The 14,456-nt window shown below is 44.0% G+C and overlaps 1 protein-coding gene across 1 annotated transcript; it reads right to left on the bottom strand.

Annotated features, from left to right (window-relative positions):
• Positions 1–584: 584 nt before the first annotated feature.
• LOC138658070 (oocyte zinc finger protein XlCOF22-like) lies at positions 585–7,049 on the bottom strand. The gene is made up of 3 exons (XM_069745635.1): positions 6,686–7,049; positions 6,020–6,624; positions 585–704 (listed from the first exon to the last, which is right to left on the bottom strand). The coding sequence occupies exons 1-3, from the start codon at positions 7,047–7,049 to the stop codon at positions 585–587; spliced, it is 1,089 nt and encodes a 362-aa protein (XP_069601736.1).
• Between the last annotated feature and the right edge of the window lie 7,407 nt (positions 7,050–14,456).

The following is a 14,456-nucleotide window of genomic DNA, read 5'->3' as shown; positions in this document are numbered from 1 at the left end:
AGTACAATGTGTCACAAAACAACAAGATCAGATTGAAACTCCAGAGTTATTACGACAAAGTGAGACTGGTCAGAATTGTAAAAATGAGGTTCGGTCTTTAAGGCCAAAAGTGGCTTGGTCCTTAAGGGGTTGAAATAAAAATTTGATATATTTAGATATAAAAAAATGACAAGAGGTCTGCATACTTGAAATATGATACTGTGCTTCATTATAACCAATATACTTTTTCTCTCTAGATCATACTCAAGAATAACCATAGAAAAATGTGATTTTGTTTGTTAGCCGATTCGGACTAAATCGAGCCCTCCGAAAACCTACTATGATATCAGCTGTTATTCATCTGTAAATAACCTATAACCTGATGCTTTACAAATCTTTTCTTTGCATATACCATTCCCACATTCCAAACAAGAATATGTTTACCTCTCAATATGAATTCTATAAGGAGTTTCAAAATCTGATTTCCTTGTAAAACATTTCACACATGTAAAACATCAAACCAGCTTGTCCTTTTTGTGACTTGTCAGATAACTACTAAAGCCAAACTTAGAAATTAAGCACTTCCCACTTTCCAAACATTAAAATTATTTCTCTACTGTGTGAATTCTTTGATGTTTAACAAAATAGGATTTATCTGTATACCTTTTCCCACAATCTATACATGAATACGGCTTCTCTCCAGTGTGAGTTCTCTGATGTTTAACCCCTTCATGACCCAGCCTATTTTGACCTTAAAGACCTTGCGATTTTTTGCAATTCTGACCAGTGTCCCTTTATGAGGTAATAACTCAGGAACGCTTCAACGGATCCTAGCGGTTCTGAGATTGTTTTTTCGTGACATATTGGGCTTCATGTTAGTGGTAAATTTAGGTCAATAAATTCTGCGTTTATTTGTGATAAAAACGGAAATTTGGCAAAAATTTTGCAATTTTCACATTTTGAATTTTTATTCTGTTAAACCAGAGAGATATGTGACACAAAATAGTTAATAAATAACATTTCCCACATGTTTACTTTACATCAGCACAATTTTGGAAACAAAATTTTTTTTTGTTAGGAAGTTATAAGGGTTAAAATTTGACCAGCGATTTGTCATTTTTACAACGAAATTTACAAAACCATTTTTTTTAGGGACCACCTCACATTTGAAGTCAGTTTGAGGGGTCTATATGGCTGAAAATACCCAAAAGTGACACCATTCTAAAAACTGCACCCCTCAAGGTACTCAAAACCACATTCAAGAAGTTTATTAACCCTTCAGGTGCTTCACAGCAGCAGAAGCAACATGGAAGGAAAAAATGAACATTTAACTTTTTAGTCACAAAAATTATCTTTTAGCAACAATTTTTTTATTTTCCCAATGGTAAAAGGAGAAACTGAACTACGAAAGTTGTTGTCCAAATTGTCCTGAGTACGCTGATACCTCATATGTGGGGGTAAACCACTGTTTGGGCGCACGGCAGGGCTTGGAAGGGAAGGAGCGCCATTTGACTTTTTGAATCAAAAATTGGCTGCACTCTTTAGCGGACACCATGTCACGTTTGGAGAGCCCCCGTGTGCCTAAAAATTGGAGCTCCCCCACAAGTGACCCCATTTTGGAAACTAGACGCCCCAAGGAACTTATCTAGATGCATAGTGAGCACTTTGAACCCCCAGGTGCTTCACAAATTGATCCGTAAAAATGAAAAAGTACTTTTTTTTCACAAAAAAATTCTTTTAGCCTCAATTTTTTCATTTTCACATGGGCAACAGGATAAAATGGATCCTAAAATGTGTTGGGCAATTTCTCCAGAGTACACCAATACCTCACATGTGGGGGTAAACCACTGTTTGGGCACATGGTAAGGCTCGGAAGGGAAGGAGCGCCATTTGACTTTTTGAATGAAAAATTATTTCCATCGTTAGCGGACACCATGTCGCGTTTGGATAGCTCCTGTGTGCCTAAACATTGGCGCTCCCCCACAAGTGACCCCATTTTAGAAACTAGACCCCCCAAGGAACTTATTTAGATGCCTAGTGAGCACTTTAAACCCTCAGGTGCTTCACAAATTGATCTGTAAAAATGAAAAAGTACTTTTTTTTCACAAAAAAATTCTTTTCGCCTCAATTTTTTCATTTTCACATGGGCAGTAGGATAAAATGGATCATAAAATTTGTTGAGCAATTTCTCCCGAGTACGCCGATACCTCATATGTGGGGGTAAACCACTGTTTGGGCACTCGGCAGGGCTCGGAAGGGAAGGCGCGCCATTTGACTTTTTGAATGGAAAATTAGCTCCAATTGTTAGCGGACACCATGTCGCATTTGGAGAGCCCCTGTGTGCCTAAACATTGGAGCTCCCCCACAAGTGACCCCATTTTGGAAACTAGACCTCCCAAGGAACTTATCTAGATGCATATTGAGCACTTTAAACCCCCAGGTGCTTCACAGAAGTTTATAACGCAGAGCCATGAAAATAAAAAATAATTTTTCTTTCCTCAAAAATGATTTTTTAGCCTGGAATTTCCTATTTTGCCAAGGATAATAGGAGAAATTGGACCCCAAATATTGTTGTCCAGTTTGTCCTGAGTACGCTGATACCCCATATGTGGGGGTAAACCACTGTTTGGGCGCACGGCAGGGCTCGGAAGGGATGGCACGCCATTTGGCTTTTTAAATGGAAAATTAGCTCCAATCATTAGCGGACACCATGTCACGTTTGGAGAGCCCCTGTGTGCCTAAACATTGGAGATCCCCCAGTAATGACCCCATTTTGGAAACTAGACCCCCAAAGGAACTAATCTAGATGTGTGGTGAGGACTTTGAACCCCCAAGTGCTTCACAGAAGTTTATAACGCAGAGCCATGAAAATAAAAAAAAAAATTATTTTCTCAAAAATGATCTTTTAGCCTGCAATTTTTTATTTTCCCAAGGGTAACAGGAGAAATTTGACCCCAAAAGTTGTTGTCCAGTTTCTCCTGAGTAAGCTGATACCCCGTATGTGGGGGTAAACCACTGTTTGGGCACATGCCGGGGCTCGGAAGTGAAGTAGTGACGTTTTGAAATGCAGACTTAGATGGAATGCTCTGTGGGCGTCACGTTGCGTTTGCAGAGCCCCTGATGTGGCTTAACAGTAGAAACCCCCCACAAGTGACCCCATTTTGGAAACTAGACCCCGAAAGGAACTTATCTAGATGTGTGGTGAGCACTTTGAACCCCCAAGTGCTTCATAGAAGTTTATAATGCAGAGCCGTGAAAATAATAAATACGTTTTCTTTCCTCAAAAATAATTATTTAGCCCAGAATTTTTTAATTTTCCCAAGGGTAACAGGAGAAATTTGACCCCAATATTTGTTGTCCAGTTTCTCCTGAGTACGCTGATACCCCATATGTGGGGGTAAACTACTGTTTGGGCACATGCTGGGGCTCGGAATTGAAGTAGTGACGTTTTGAAATGCAGACTTTGATGGAATGCTCTGCCGGCGTCACGTTGCTTTTGCAGAGCCCCTGATGTGCCTAAACAGTAGAAACCCCCCACAAGTGACCCCATTTTGGAAACTAGACCCCGAAAGGAACTTATCTAGATGTGTGGTGAGCACTTTGAACCCCCAAGTGCTTCATAGAAGTTTATAATGCAGAGCCGTGAAAATAATAAATACGTTTTCTTTCCTCAAAAATAATTATTTAGCCCAGAATTTTTTATTTTCCCAAGGGTCACAGGAGAAATTGGACCCCAAAAGTTGTTGTCCAGTTTCTCCTGAGTACGCTGATACCCCATGTGTGGGGGTAAACCACTGTTTGGGCACACGTCGGGGCTCAGAAGGGAAGTAGTGACTTTTGAAATGCAGACTTTGATGGAATGGTCTGCGGGCGTCACATTGCGTTTGCAGAGCCCCTGGTGTGCCTAAACAGTAGAAACCCCCCACAAGTGACCCCATTTTAGAAACTAGACCCCCCAAGGAACTTATCTAGATATGTGGTGAGCACTTTGAACCCCCAAGTGCTTCACAGACGTTTACAACGCAGAGTCGTGAAAATAAAAAATCATTTTTCTTTCCTCAAAAATGATGTTTTAGCAAGCATTTTTTTAGATTCACAAGGGTAACAGGAGAAATTGGACCCCAGTAACTGTTGCGCAGTTTATCCTGAGTATGCTGGTACCCCATATGTGGGGGTAAACCACTGTTTGGGCACACATCAGGGCTCGGAAGTGAGGGAGCACCATTTGACTTTTTGAATACGAGATTGGCTGGAATCAATGGTGGTGCCATGTTGCGTTTGGAGACCCCTGATGTGCCTAAACAGTGGTAACCCCTCAATTCTAACTCCAACACTAACCCCAACACACCCCTAACCCCAACTGTAGCCATAACCCTAATCACAACCCTAACCACAACCCTAATTCCAACCCTAACCCTAAGGCTATGTGCCCACATTGCGGATTTGTGTGAGATATTTCCTCACCATTTTTGAAAAATCCGCGGGTAAAAGGCACTGCGTTTTACCTGCGGATTTTCCGCGGATTTCCAGCATTTTTTGTGCGGATTTCACCTGCGGATTCCTATTGAGGAACAGGTGTAAAATGCTGCGGAATCCGCACAAAGAATTGACATGCTGCGGAAAATACAACGCAGCGTTTCCGCGCGGTATTTTCCGCACCATGGGCACAGCGGATTTGGTTTTTTATATGTTTACATGGTACTGTAAACCTGATGGAACACTGCTGCGAATCCGCAGCGGCCAATCCACAGCCAAATCCGCACCGTGTGCACATAGCCTAATTCTAAAGGTATGTGCACACGCTGCAGAAAACGCTGCGGATCCGCAGCAGTTTCCCATGAGTTTACAGTTCAATGTAAACCTACGGGAAACAAAAATCGCTGTACACATGCTGCGGAAAAACTGCACGGAAACGCAGCGGTTTACATTCCGCAGCATGTCACTTCTTTGTGCGGATTCCGCAGCGGTTTTACAACTGCTCCAATAGAAAATCGCAATTGTAAAACCGCAGTGAAATGCGCAGAAAAAAAACGTGGTAAATCCGCCATAAATCCGCAGCGGTTTAGCACTGCGGATTTATCAAATCCGCAGCAAAAAAATCCGCAGAGGACCAGAATACGTGTGCATACCGAAACCCTAACCCTAGCCCTACCCCTAACCCTACCCCTAATTCTAACATTAGTGGAAAAAAAAATTTCTTTATTTTTTTATTGTCCCTACCTATGGGGGTGACAAAGGGGGGGGGTCATTTATTATTTTTTTTATTTTGATCACTGAGATATAATCTATCTCAGTGATCAAAATGCACTTTGGAACGAATCTGCCGGCCGGCAGATTCGGCGGGCGCACTGCGCATGCGCCCGCCATTTTGGAAGATGGCGGCGCCCAGGGAGAAGACGGACGGGACCCCGGCAGGATCGGTAAGTATGATGGGGTGGGGGGTACCACGGGGGGGGGGATCGGAGCACGGGGGGGAATCGGAGCGCGGCAGGCGTGGAACGGAGCACGGGGGGCGTGGAACGGAGCACGGGGGGCTGGAACGGAGCACGGGGGGGGGTGGATCGGAGTGCAGGGGGGGTGATTGGAGCACGGGGGGTGATTGGAGCACGGGGGGAGCGGACAAGAGCACGGGGGGAGCGAAGCACTGGACGGAGGGGAGCCGGAGCAGTGTACCGGCCAGATCGGGGGTCTGGGGGGGCGATCGGTGGGGTGGGGGCACATTAGTATTTCCAGCATCGGCCATGGCTGGATTGTAATATTTCACCAGTTATAATAGGTGAAATATTACAAAACGCTCTGATTGGCAGTTTCACTTTCAACAGCCAATCAGAGCGATCGTAGCCACGAGGGGGTGAAGCTACCCCCCCTGGGCTAAACTACCACTCCCCCTGTCCCTGCAGATCGGGTGAAATGGGAGTTAACCCTTTCACCGGATCTGCAGGGACGCGATCTTTCCATGACGCCACATAGGCGTCATGGGTCGGATTGGCACCGACTTTCATGACGCCTACGTGGGGTCATGGGTCGGGAAGGGGTTAACATAATATGATCTATCGGTAAAACTTTTCCCACATTCTGCACACAAATATGGTTTTTCTCCTGTATGAATTCTCTTATGTTTCACAAGATCTGATTGATATGTAAAACATTTCTCACACTCTGAACAGGAATATGGCTTCTCCCCTATATGAATTTTTTTTTTATGTCTAGCAAGACTTGACTGATCGGAAAAGCATTTCTCACATTCTGAACAAGAGTATGGCTTCTCCCCTCTGTGCCTTCTTTGATGTTTAGCAAAACCTAACTGATGTGTAAAGCAATTTCCACATTCTGAACATGAATATGGTTTCTCTCCAGTATGAGTTTTCTGATGTTCAACAAAACCTGATTGATGTGTAAAACACCTTCCACATTCTGAACATGAATATGGCTTCTCCCCTGTGTGGATTCTCTGATGTCGAACGCAATCTGATTGATGTGTAAAATATTTCCCACATTCTGAACATGAATATTTCTTCTCCCCTGTGTGACTTTGCACATGTCTACGAAGACTTGATTTACATCCAAAGCACTTGTCACAATGCGTACATGAAAATGGTTTCTCCTCCATGTGTCTTTTTTCATGAGCAACAAGACTTGATTTACCTGTGAAGAACTTGCAACAAGAAAACAGATTCTCTCTTGAGTGAATATTTTGGTGTATCACAAGTTCTTTTTTTCCAAGTAAAATATTTCCCACATTCTGAACAAGAAAATGACTTCTGACGTGCATGAGTTATCTGATGTTTAACAAAATGGCTTCTCTGTGTAAAACATTTACCACATTCTGAACAAGAATATGGCTTCTCTCCTGTGTGATATCTTATATGCACAACAAGACTTGATTTATCTGTAAAGCTTTTTCCGCATTCTAAACAAGAGTATGGCTTCTCTCCTGTGTGAATTCTTGTGTGTGAACGAAGACTTGTGCTTCTTGTAAAATACTTTCCACATTCACTACATTGAAACCATTTGCTCCCCTTCTGACCTGTACTTTTAGGAATATGAGATTGGTCAGAAGAATTAACCATATCATTAGTGGGATTATATATTAGATTTGTGCTGTGAAGTCCTGAATTTATATTAAGCGCAATAGGGTTTTCTTCTGGAGAGTGATGCTTGACATCTTCTACTTTATAATTTAGCAATAAAACAAAGTCTCTTTTGGTATTCTTAATGTGATTTGCTGTTTAGAATAAAAATGTAATTTAACATTAGAGATAACATTCCTATGAGACCAAGCAAAAGAAGCAACATTTGGTGCAGATTTTTCAGGCTAAAACTATTCCTTTCAAATCCAATATTTAATGGTTAAAAGGGTAACTGTGCTTTCAAGAAACTTTTCAGAATAAGTTGCCTTGTGTGTGCATATGATGAATAACATCATTTTTAGCAACTGTCACGAATCATAGGGAGGATAACTATCATCCCCATCACTCACACCGTATGTCATGAACTGGGGTTGTTTGGTTGCCCCAGTTCTTTTCTGAAGGGGATTTATCTATATCCCTCGTCCCAGATCCGGTTTGGAACTTGCAGCTCCCTGGCGCCCACCTTACCCTCAGGTCAGTCAGGCAACTGTACCTAGGATAATTAGTCTCCAGAAAGGCTGCCTTACTTTGTACTGGCTAATGGGCACTCTGCAACGAGGGCAATATAACTACTTCCACTCAGGCCGGAACAATAATTATCAACGCCATCCGTCACTGGCAGTTTTCCCCAAAAGCGCAGGACAATTTCTGCTGCCACCAGCTCCGATTTCTTACTTAATAATGGGTTCAGAGCCAACCCAATTAGTAGGGTAATTCACTTCAGAGGACGTGACAGTACGTTATACAGCAAGGAGAAACGAAGCTAGTAATTTTATATATTTTACTCCAAAAAAGGTAGGCAGTGTTTACAAAGGGTAAAAAGATATTATGAAAGAAGACAAGTATCATATGTACAGAACAATTACAAATAAAAAGGGATTAACAGAAGAAAATAGACTTACGGTTCTTTCATATCATGGCTGACCATGCGGCTCGGGTAACAGGATAAAATGGATCCTAAAATGTGTTGGGCAATTTCTCCTGAGTACATCGATACCTCATATGTGGTCACAAACCACTGTTTGTGCACACGGCAAGGCTCGGAAGGGAAGGAGCGCTATTTGACTTTTGAATGAAAAATTAGCTCCAATCGTTAGCGGACACCATGTCGCGTTTGGAGAGCCCCTTTGTGCCTAAACATTGGAGCTCCCCCACATGTGACCCCATTTTGGAAACTAGACCTCCCATGGAACTAATCTAGATGTGCTGTGACCACTTTAAACCCTCAAGTGCTTTACAGAAGTTTATAATGCAGTGCCGTGAAAATAAAAAATCATTTTTCTTTCCTCAAAAATTATTTTTTAGCCCACAATTGTCTATTTTCACAAAAGTAACAAAAGAAATTGGACCCGAAAAGTTGTTGGACAGTTTGTCCTGAGTACGCTGATACCCCATATGTGGGGGGGGACCACTGTTTGGGCACACATCGGGCTCGGAAGGGAAGTAGTGACTTTTGAAATGCAGACTTTGATGGAATGGTCTGCGGGCGTCAACTTAAGTTTGCAGAGCCCCTGATGTGCCTAAACAGTAGAAACCCCCCACAAGTGACCCCATTTTAGAAACTAGACCCCGAAAGGAACTTATCTAGATATGTGGTGAGCACTTTGAACCCCCAAGTGCATCACAGAAGTTTACAACGCAGAGCCGTGAAAATAAAAAATCATTTTTCTTTCCTCAAAAATGATGTTTTAGCAAGCAATTTTTTATTTTCACAAGGGTAACAGGAAAAATTGGACCCCAATAATTGTTCCCCAGTTTGTCCTGAGTATGCTGGTACCCCATATGTGGGGGTAAACCACTGTTTGGGCACACGTCGGGGCTCGGAAGGGAGGGAGCACCATTTGACTTTTTGAATTCAAGATTGACTGGAATCAATGGTGGCGCCATGTTGCGTTTGGAGACCCCTGATGTGCCTAAACAGTGGAAACCCTCAATTCTAACTCCAACACTAACCCCAATACACCCCTAACCCTAGCCATAACCCTAATCACAACCCTAACCCCAACACACCCCTAACCACACCCCTAACCCCAACCCCAATCCCAACCCTAATCCCAACCCACCCCTAACACCAACACACCCCTAACCCTAACCACAGCCTAATCTTAACCCTATTTCCAACCCTAACTCTAATTCCAACCCTAACCTTAAGGCCCACATTGCAATTTTTGAAAAATTTGCAGGTAAAAGGGCACTGCGCTTTACCTGCGGATTTACTGCGGATTTCCAGTGGTTTTTGTGCGGATTTCACCTGCGGATTCCTATTGCGGAACAGGTGTAAAACGCTGTGGAATCCGCACAAAGAATTGACATGCTGCGGAAAATACAACACACCGTTTCCGCGCAGTATTTTCCGCACCATGGGTACAGCGGATTTGGTTTTCCACATATATACATGGTACTGTAAACCTGATGGAAAACTGCTACCAATCCGCAGCGGCCAATCCGCTGCAGATCCGCAGCCAAATCCGCACCGTGTGCACATAGCCTAATTCTAGTTCTAACCCTAACCCTAGTGGGACAAAAAAAAATAAATATATATATATATTCTCTTTATTTTATTTTTGTCCCTACCTATGAGGGTGATAAAGGGGGGGTTTATTTATTATTTTTTTTATTTTGATTGCTGTGATAGATCCTATCACAGCAATCAAAATGTACCTGTAACGAATCTGCCGGCCGGTGACGTCACCACAGTGCTCTGCTTTACGGCCGGCGCTGACACAGTCAGTGCGGGAAGCTGACGGCGGGGGACGTGACAGACATCGGAATGTGAGTATGTACTGGTTTTTTGTTTTTTTGTTTATCCTAAGTCCCGACACTGATCCGAATCGTTCAATAATCCCAATGGCTCTCTCCAAGGATGCAACCGGGTCAGCCAGAAACAACAAAATATCATCCGCATACAACGCCACCCTTTCTTCAATCACCCCATATTTAAACCCCGTCATCTCATCAGACTGTCGAAGCGTAGCGGCCAGTGGTTCCACCGCCAGAGCAAACAAAAGGGGGGAAAGCGGACACCCCTGTCTCGTCCCTCTAGCCAATTGTATGGTCCGTGACAACTCCCCGTTTACCCTAACCCTGGCCATCGGCATCGAGTACATTAATTGAATCCATGATATGAACTGCGGTCCAAACCCCATTCTTCGCAACACCTGCCAGAGATACCCCCACTCCACACTATCGAACGCCTTGTGAGCGTCTAAAGATGCAATAACTCTCTGGCCACAGTTATCGGCTTTGAGTTGCAAGTTCATATACAGCCTTCGTAGATTAATCGCAGTTGACCTATCAGGCATAAAGGCAGACTGGTCTGAGTGTATCAGGCCAGAAATAACACTTGTCAACCTCATCGCCAACACCTTAGCCAGGAGTTTAACGTCGATAGTAAGCAAAGAAATTGGCCGATATGAATCCGGCTGTGTCGGGTCTTTCACCTCCTTTGGAATCACCACTATTGTGGCCTCCCGCATAGATGCCGGTAGCCTTCCACCATTCGTAAAGCCTTTATGTTCTTATTGCTCAGAAGTGGTTTTTGTCTTGGAACTCTGCCATGCCGGCCATTTTAGCCCAGTCCCTTTCTTATGGTGGAGTCATGTACACTGACCTTAAAGAAGTTGTCCACTACTATAAAGTTTTTGTTTTTTTTCATAAATCTTGCTATTATGTGCCACTGAAAACCATCTACTGTGTTTATTTTAGCAATATTACCTGTTATCATGCTGTAGCAGCACATCTTCAGTGCTGGATTCAGCTCTCATGGGATTAATCGACAACTTTCTTTCTCCTGAGTTATTGTGCTCTAATACTACAAGTTCCATGATGCTTTGCACTGCCACTAAGCCCGAACCTAGCACACCCCCTCCAAAACACACCCAAACCCCTCCATCCTCTATCTTCAATCTGTGATATCATTTCTGTCCAACCTCCTCTTTTACATTTGTCCAACCCACACTCCATTACACACAGAGATAGATAGATAGATAGATAGATAGATAGATAGATAGATAGATAGATAGATAGATAGATAGATAGATAGATAGATAGATAGATAGATATGGGATAGATAGATGTGGGATAGATAGATGTGGGATAGATAGATGTGGGATAGATAGATAGATAGATAGATAGATAGATAGATAGATAGATAGGATAGATATTAAATAGATAGATAGATGTGGGATAGATAGACACAGACAGACAAATAGATAGAATTAGATATGGGATAGATATATAGATATATCTGTATGTATCTATCTATTTCCATAGTTATGTCCATATCCATGTTACTAAACCCCTTCACCCCTGTAGCTTTTTTCGTTTATCGCTCCCCTTCTTCCCAGAGCCATCATTTTTCCGTCAATATGGCCATGTGAGGGCTTATCTTTTGCGGGACAAGTTCTACTTTTGAACGACACCATTGGTTTTACCATGTCGTGTAACAGAAAATGTGAAAAAAATTCAAAGTGCGATGAAATTGCAAAAAAAGTGCAATCCCACACTTGTTTTATGCTTGGCTTTTTGCTAGGTTCACTAAATGCTAAGACTGTGTGCACACGTTGCGGATTTGATTGCAGATCTGCAGGGTTTTTTGCCGTACGGAATTGCATTAAATCCGCAGTGTAGTGCACAACCAATGTAAGTCTATGGGAGCCGCAGACTTGTTGTGCACATGCTGCGGAAAAGGCCGCACCGAAACGCAGCTTTTTTTTTCTCCGCAGCATGTCACTTCTTTTGTGCCGAACTGCAGCATTTCGGCACCCTTAGGCCGGGATCACACACAGCGAGATACGGCCGAGTCTCGCAGGTTAAAACCAAGCTCTGGCACCGGCACTCCAGAGCGGAGCGTGCGGCCGCATAGCAATACATGGAGCCGCACGCTCGGCTCCGGAGTGCCGGTGCCAGAGCTTGTATTTAACCTGCGAGACTCGGCCGTATCTCGCTGTAGTGTGACTCCGGCCTTACACTTTCATTGAGATGTAAAAAATATCTGCAGTTTTGCTGCGGATGTGGGTCCGAGAAATGCTGCAGTTCAGGAGGAGGGAAGTGTGTGGGCGGTGACCAGGGCCGGACTGGCCATCGGGCACTTCTGGCAAATGCCAGAAGGGCCGGTGCCAGTAGTGGGCCGCTGCACTCTTTCCCCCCTCCTCCCGCCAGTCTATGACGCCTGTATAGTTCAATGCAATCATGGAGGAGAAAGCGTCCGCTGACGCTCCCTCTCCCATCATTCCCCGCTCTGCCTCTGACACTGCGGGTGCGCGATGACGTCATATCATCGCACACCTGCTGTGTCCCGGGCAGACTGCCGCCGCCGAGACAGGAGCCAGGAGCAGCGCGGGCAAGAGGAAAGGTGAGGAGAGTGTTGTTTTTTTTTTACTGGACTGTGGAGCCATTATCGGGGGGATGAGATGTGGGTTGTGCTGTATATACCACTGTGTGGGCTGTGCTGTGTATATACACCACTGTGTGGGCTGTGCCGTGTATATACCACTGTGTGGGCTGTGCTGTGTATACTACTATGCGGGCTGTGCTGTGTATACTACTACGCGGGCTGTGCTGTATATACTATGACCTGGGCTGTGCTGTATACTACTACACGGGCTGTGCTGTATACTACTACACGGGCTGTGCTATATTATGCAGGCTGTGCTATATACTATGCAAGTTGTGCTATATTATATGCGGGCTTTCATATATACTATGGGAGGTATATTATATTCTATGGTGGAGGCCGTGTTATATACTATGTGGCTGTGTTATATACTATGGGGGTATATTATATTCTATGGGGGAGGCTGTTATGATCAGGTGACCTTGGAGCAGCATGAAACCCTTCACTGGAGTAGGTGGTAACTATACTGACCGCAAACTCTGATCTTAACACCGCAACTAGAAGTAGCCGTGGGGTGTGCCTAACAAAACCTAGACACCTCGACACAGCCGGAGGACTAAATACCCCTATAGATGGAAATAGGAATTTCTACCTTGCCTCAGAGCAGAACCCCAAAGGATAGGCAGCCCCCCACAAATATTGACTGTGAGTAGTAGAGGAAAAGACACATGCAGGCAGGAAACAGGATTTAGCAAATGAGGCCACACTAGCTAAACAGGAAAGGATAGGACAGGACAGGATACTAAGCGGTCAGTATTAAAAATCCTTCCAAAAATATCCACAGCAGAAAATACAAAAACTCTACCATCTAACTAAAGATGTGGAGCGTATATCTGCAACTCCAGAGAATCCAACAAGACTGAGAAAACACTGACACAGTCTAAGCTGGACAAGAGAAAAACAAATCAATAGCACAGAATATAAGCACACAGCTTGTGTGCCACAGAAAAAGAAACAGACACTTATCTTTGCTGAAGTGGCAGCTAAGCAGGAGAAGCCAGAAAGTGATCCAACACTTCACAAGAAACATTGAAAACTGGCAAGGACTAATGAATCCTGCACACCTAAATATCCCAGTCAGAACTGCAATCAGCAGATACACCTGGCCAGGACTGCGACTCCCAGACAACTGCATTCCCACCTACAACCACTGGAGGGAACCCAAAAGCAGAATTCACAACAGGAGGCTGTCTTATATACTATGGGGGGCTGCATTATATTCTATGGGGGCTACATTATATATTATGGGGAGGTGGGCTGCATTATACTCTATGGGGGGCTGTATTAGATTTTATGTGGGATGATTGCATCATACTCTTTGATGGGGCTGCATTATATTCTATGGGGAGGTGGGCTGCATTCTATTCTATTCGGGGCTACATTATATTCTATAGGGGCTGTATTATATTTATATTCTATGAGGGGTGATTGCATCATACTGTATGGGGGGCTGCATTATATTCTTTGGGGAGTTACATTATACTCTGAGGTGGCTGCATTATACTCAGCAAATTCAGATGTAAGGCTACTTTCACACTTGCGTCGGTACGGGGCCGTCGCAAACCGTCGGCCAGACGTACCGACGGACGTTATGCTAAATTTAGCACAACGTGGGCAGCGGATGCAGTTTTACAATGCATCCGCTGCCCATTGTGATGAGCGTGGAGGAGGGGGCGGAGTTCCAGCCACGCATGCGCGGTCGGAAATGGCAGACACGTCGCACAAAAAATGTTACATTGAACTTTTTTTGTGAGTCGCGTCCGCCAAAACACGACGGATCCGTTGCACGATGGACGCGACGTGTGGCCAGCCGTCGCGATCCGTCGCTAATACAAGTCTATGGGTACAAAACGCATCCTGCGAGCACAATTTGCAGGATCCGTTTTTTTTGCCAGATCTTTTTTTTCCCGCCAGATCCGTTTTTTTCTCATAGAGTTGTATTAGCGCCGGAG

The sequence above is a fragment of the Ranitomeya imitator genome, chromosome 1, assembly GCF_032444005.1.
Source record: "Ranitomeya imitator isolate aRanImi1 chromosome 1, aRanImi1.pri, whole genome shotgun sequence".
Lineage (NCBI taxonomy): Eukaryota > Metazoa > Chordata > Amphibia > Anura > Dendrobatidae > Ranitomeya > Ranitomeya imitator.
Note: the sequence above shows the minus strand (reverse complement) of the source record. Positions and strands in the feature narration are given on the sequence as shown.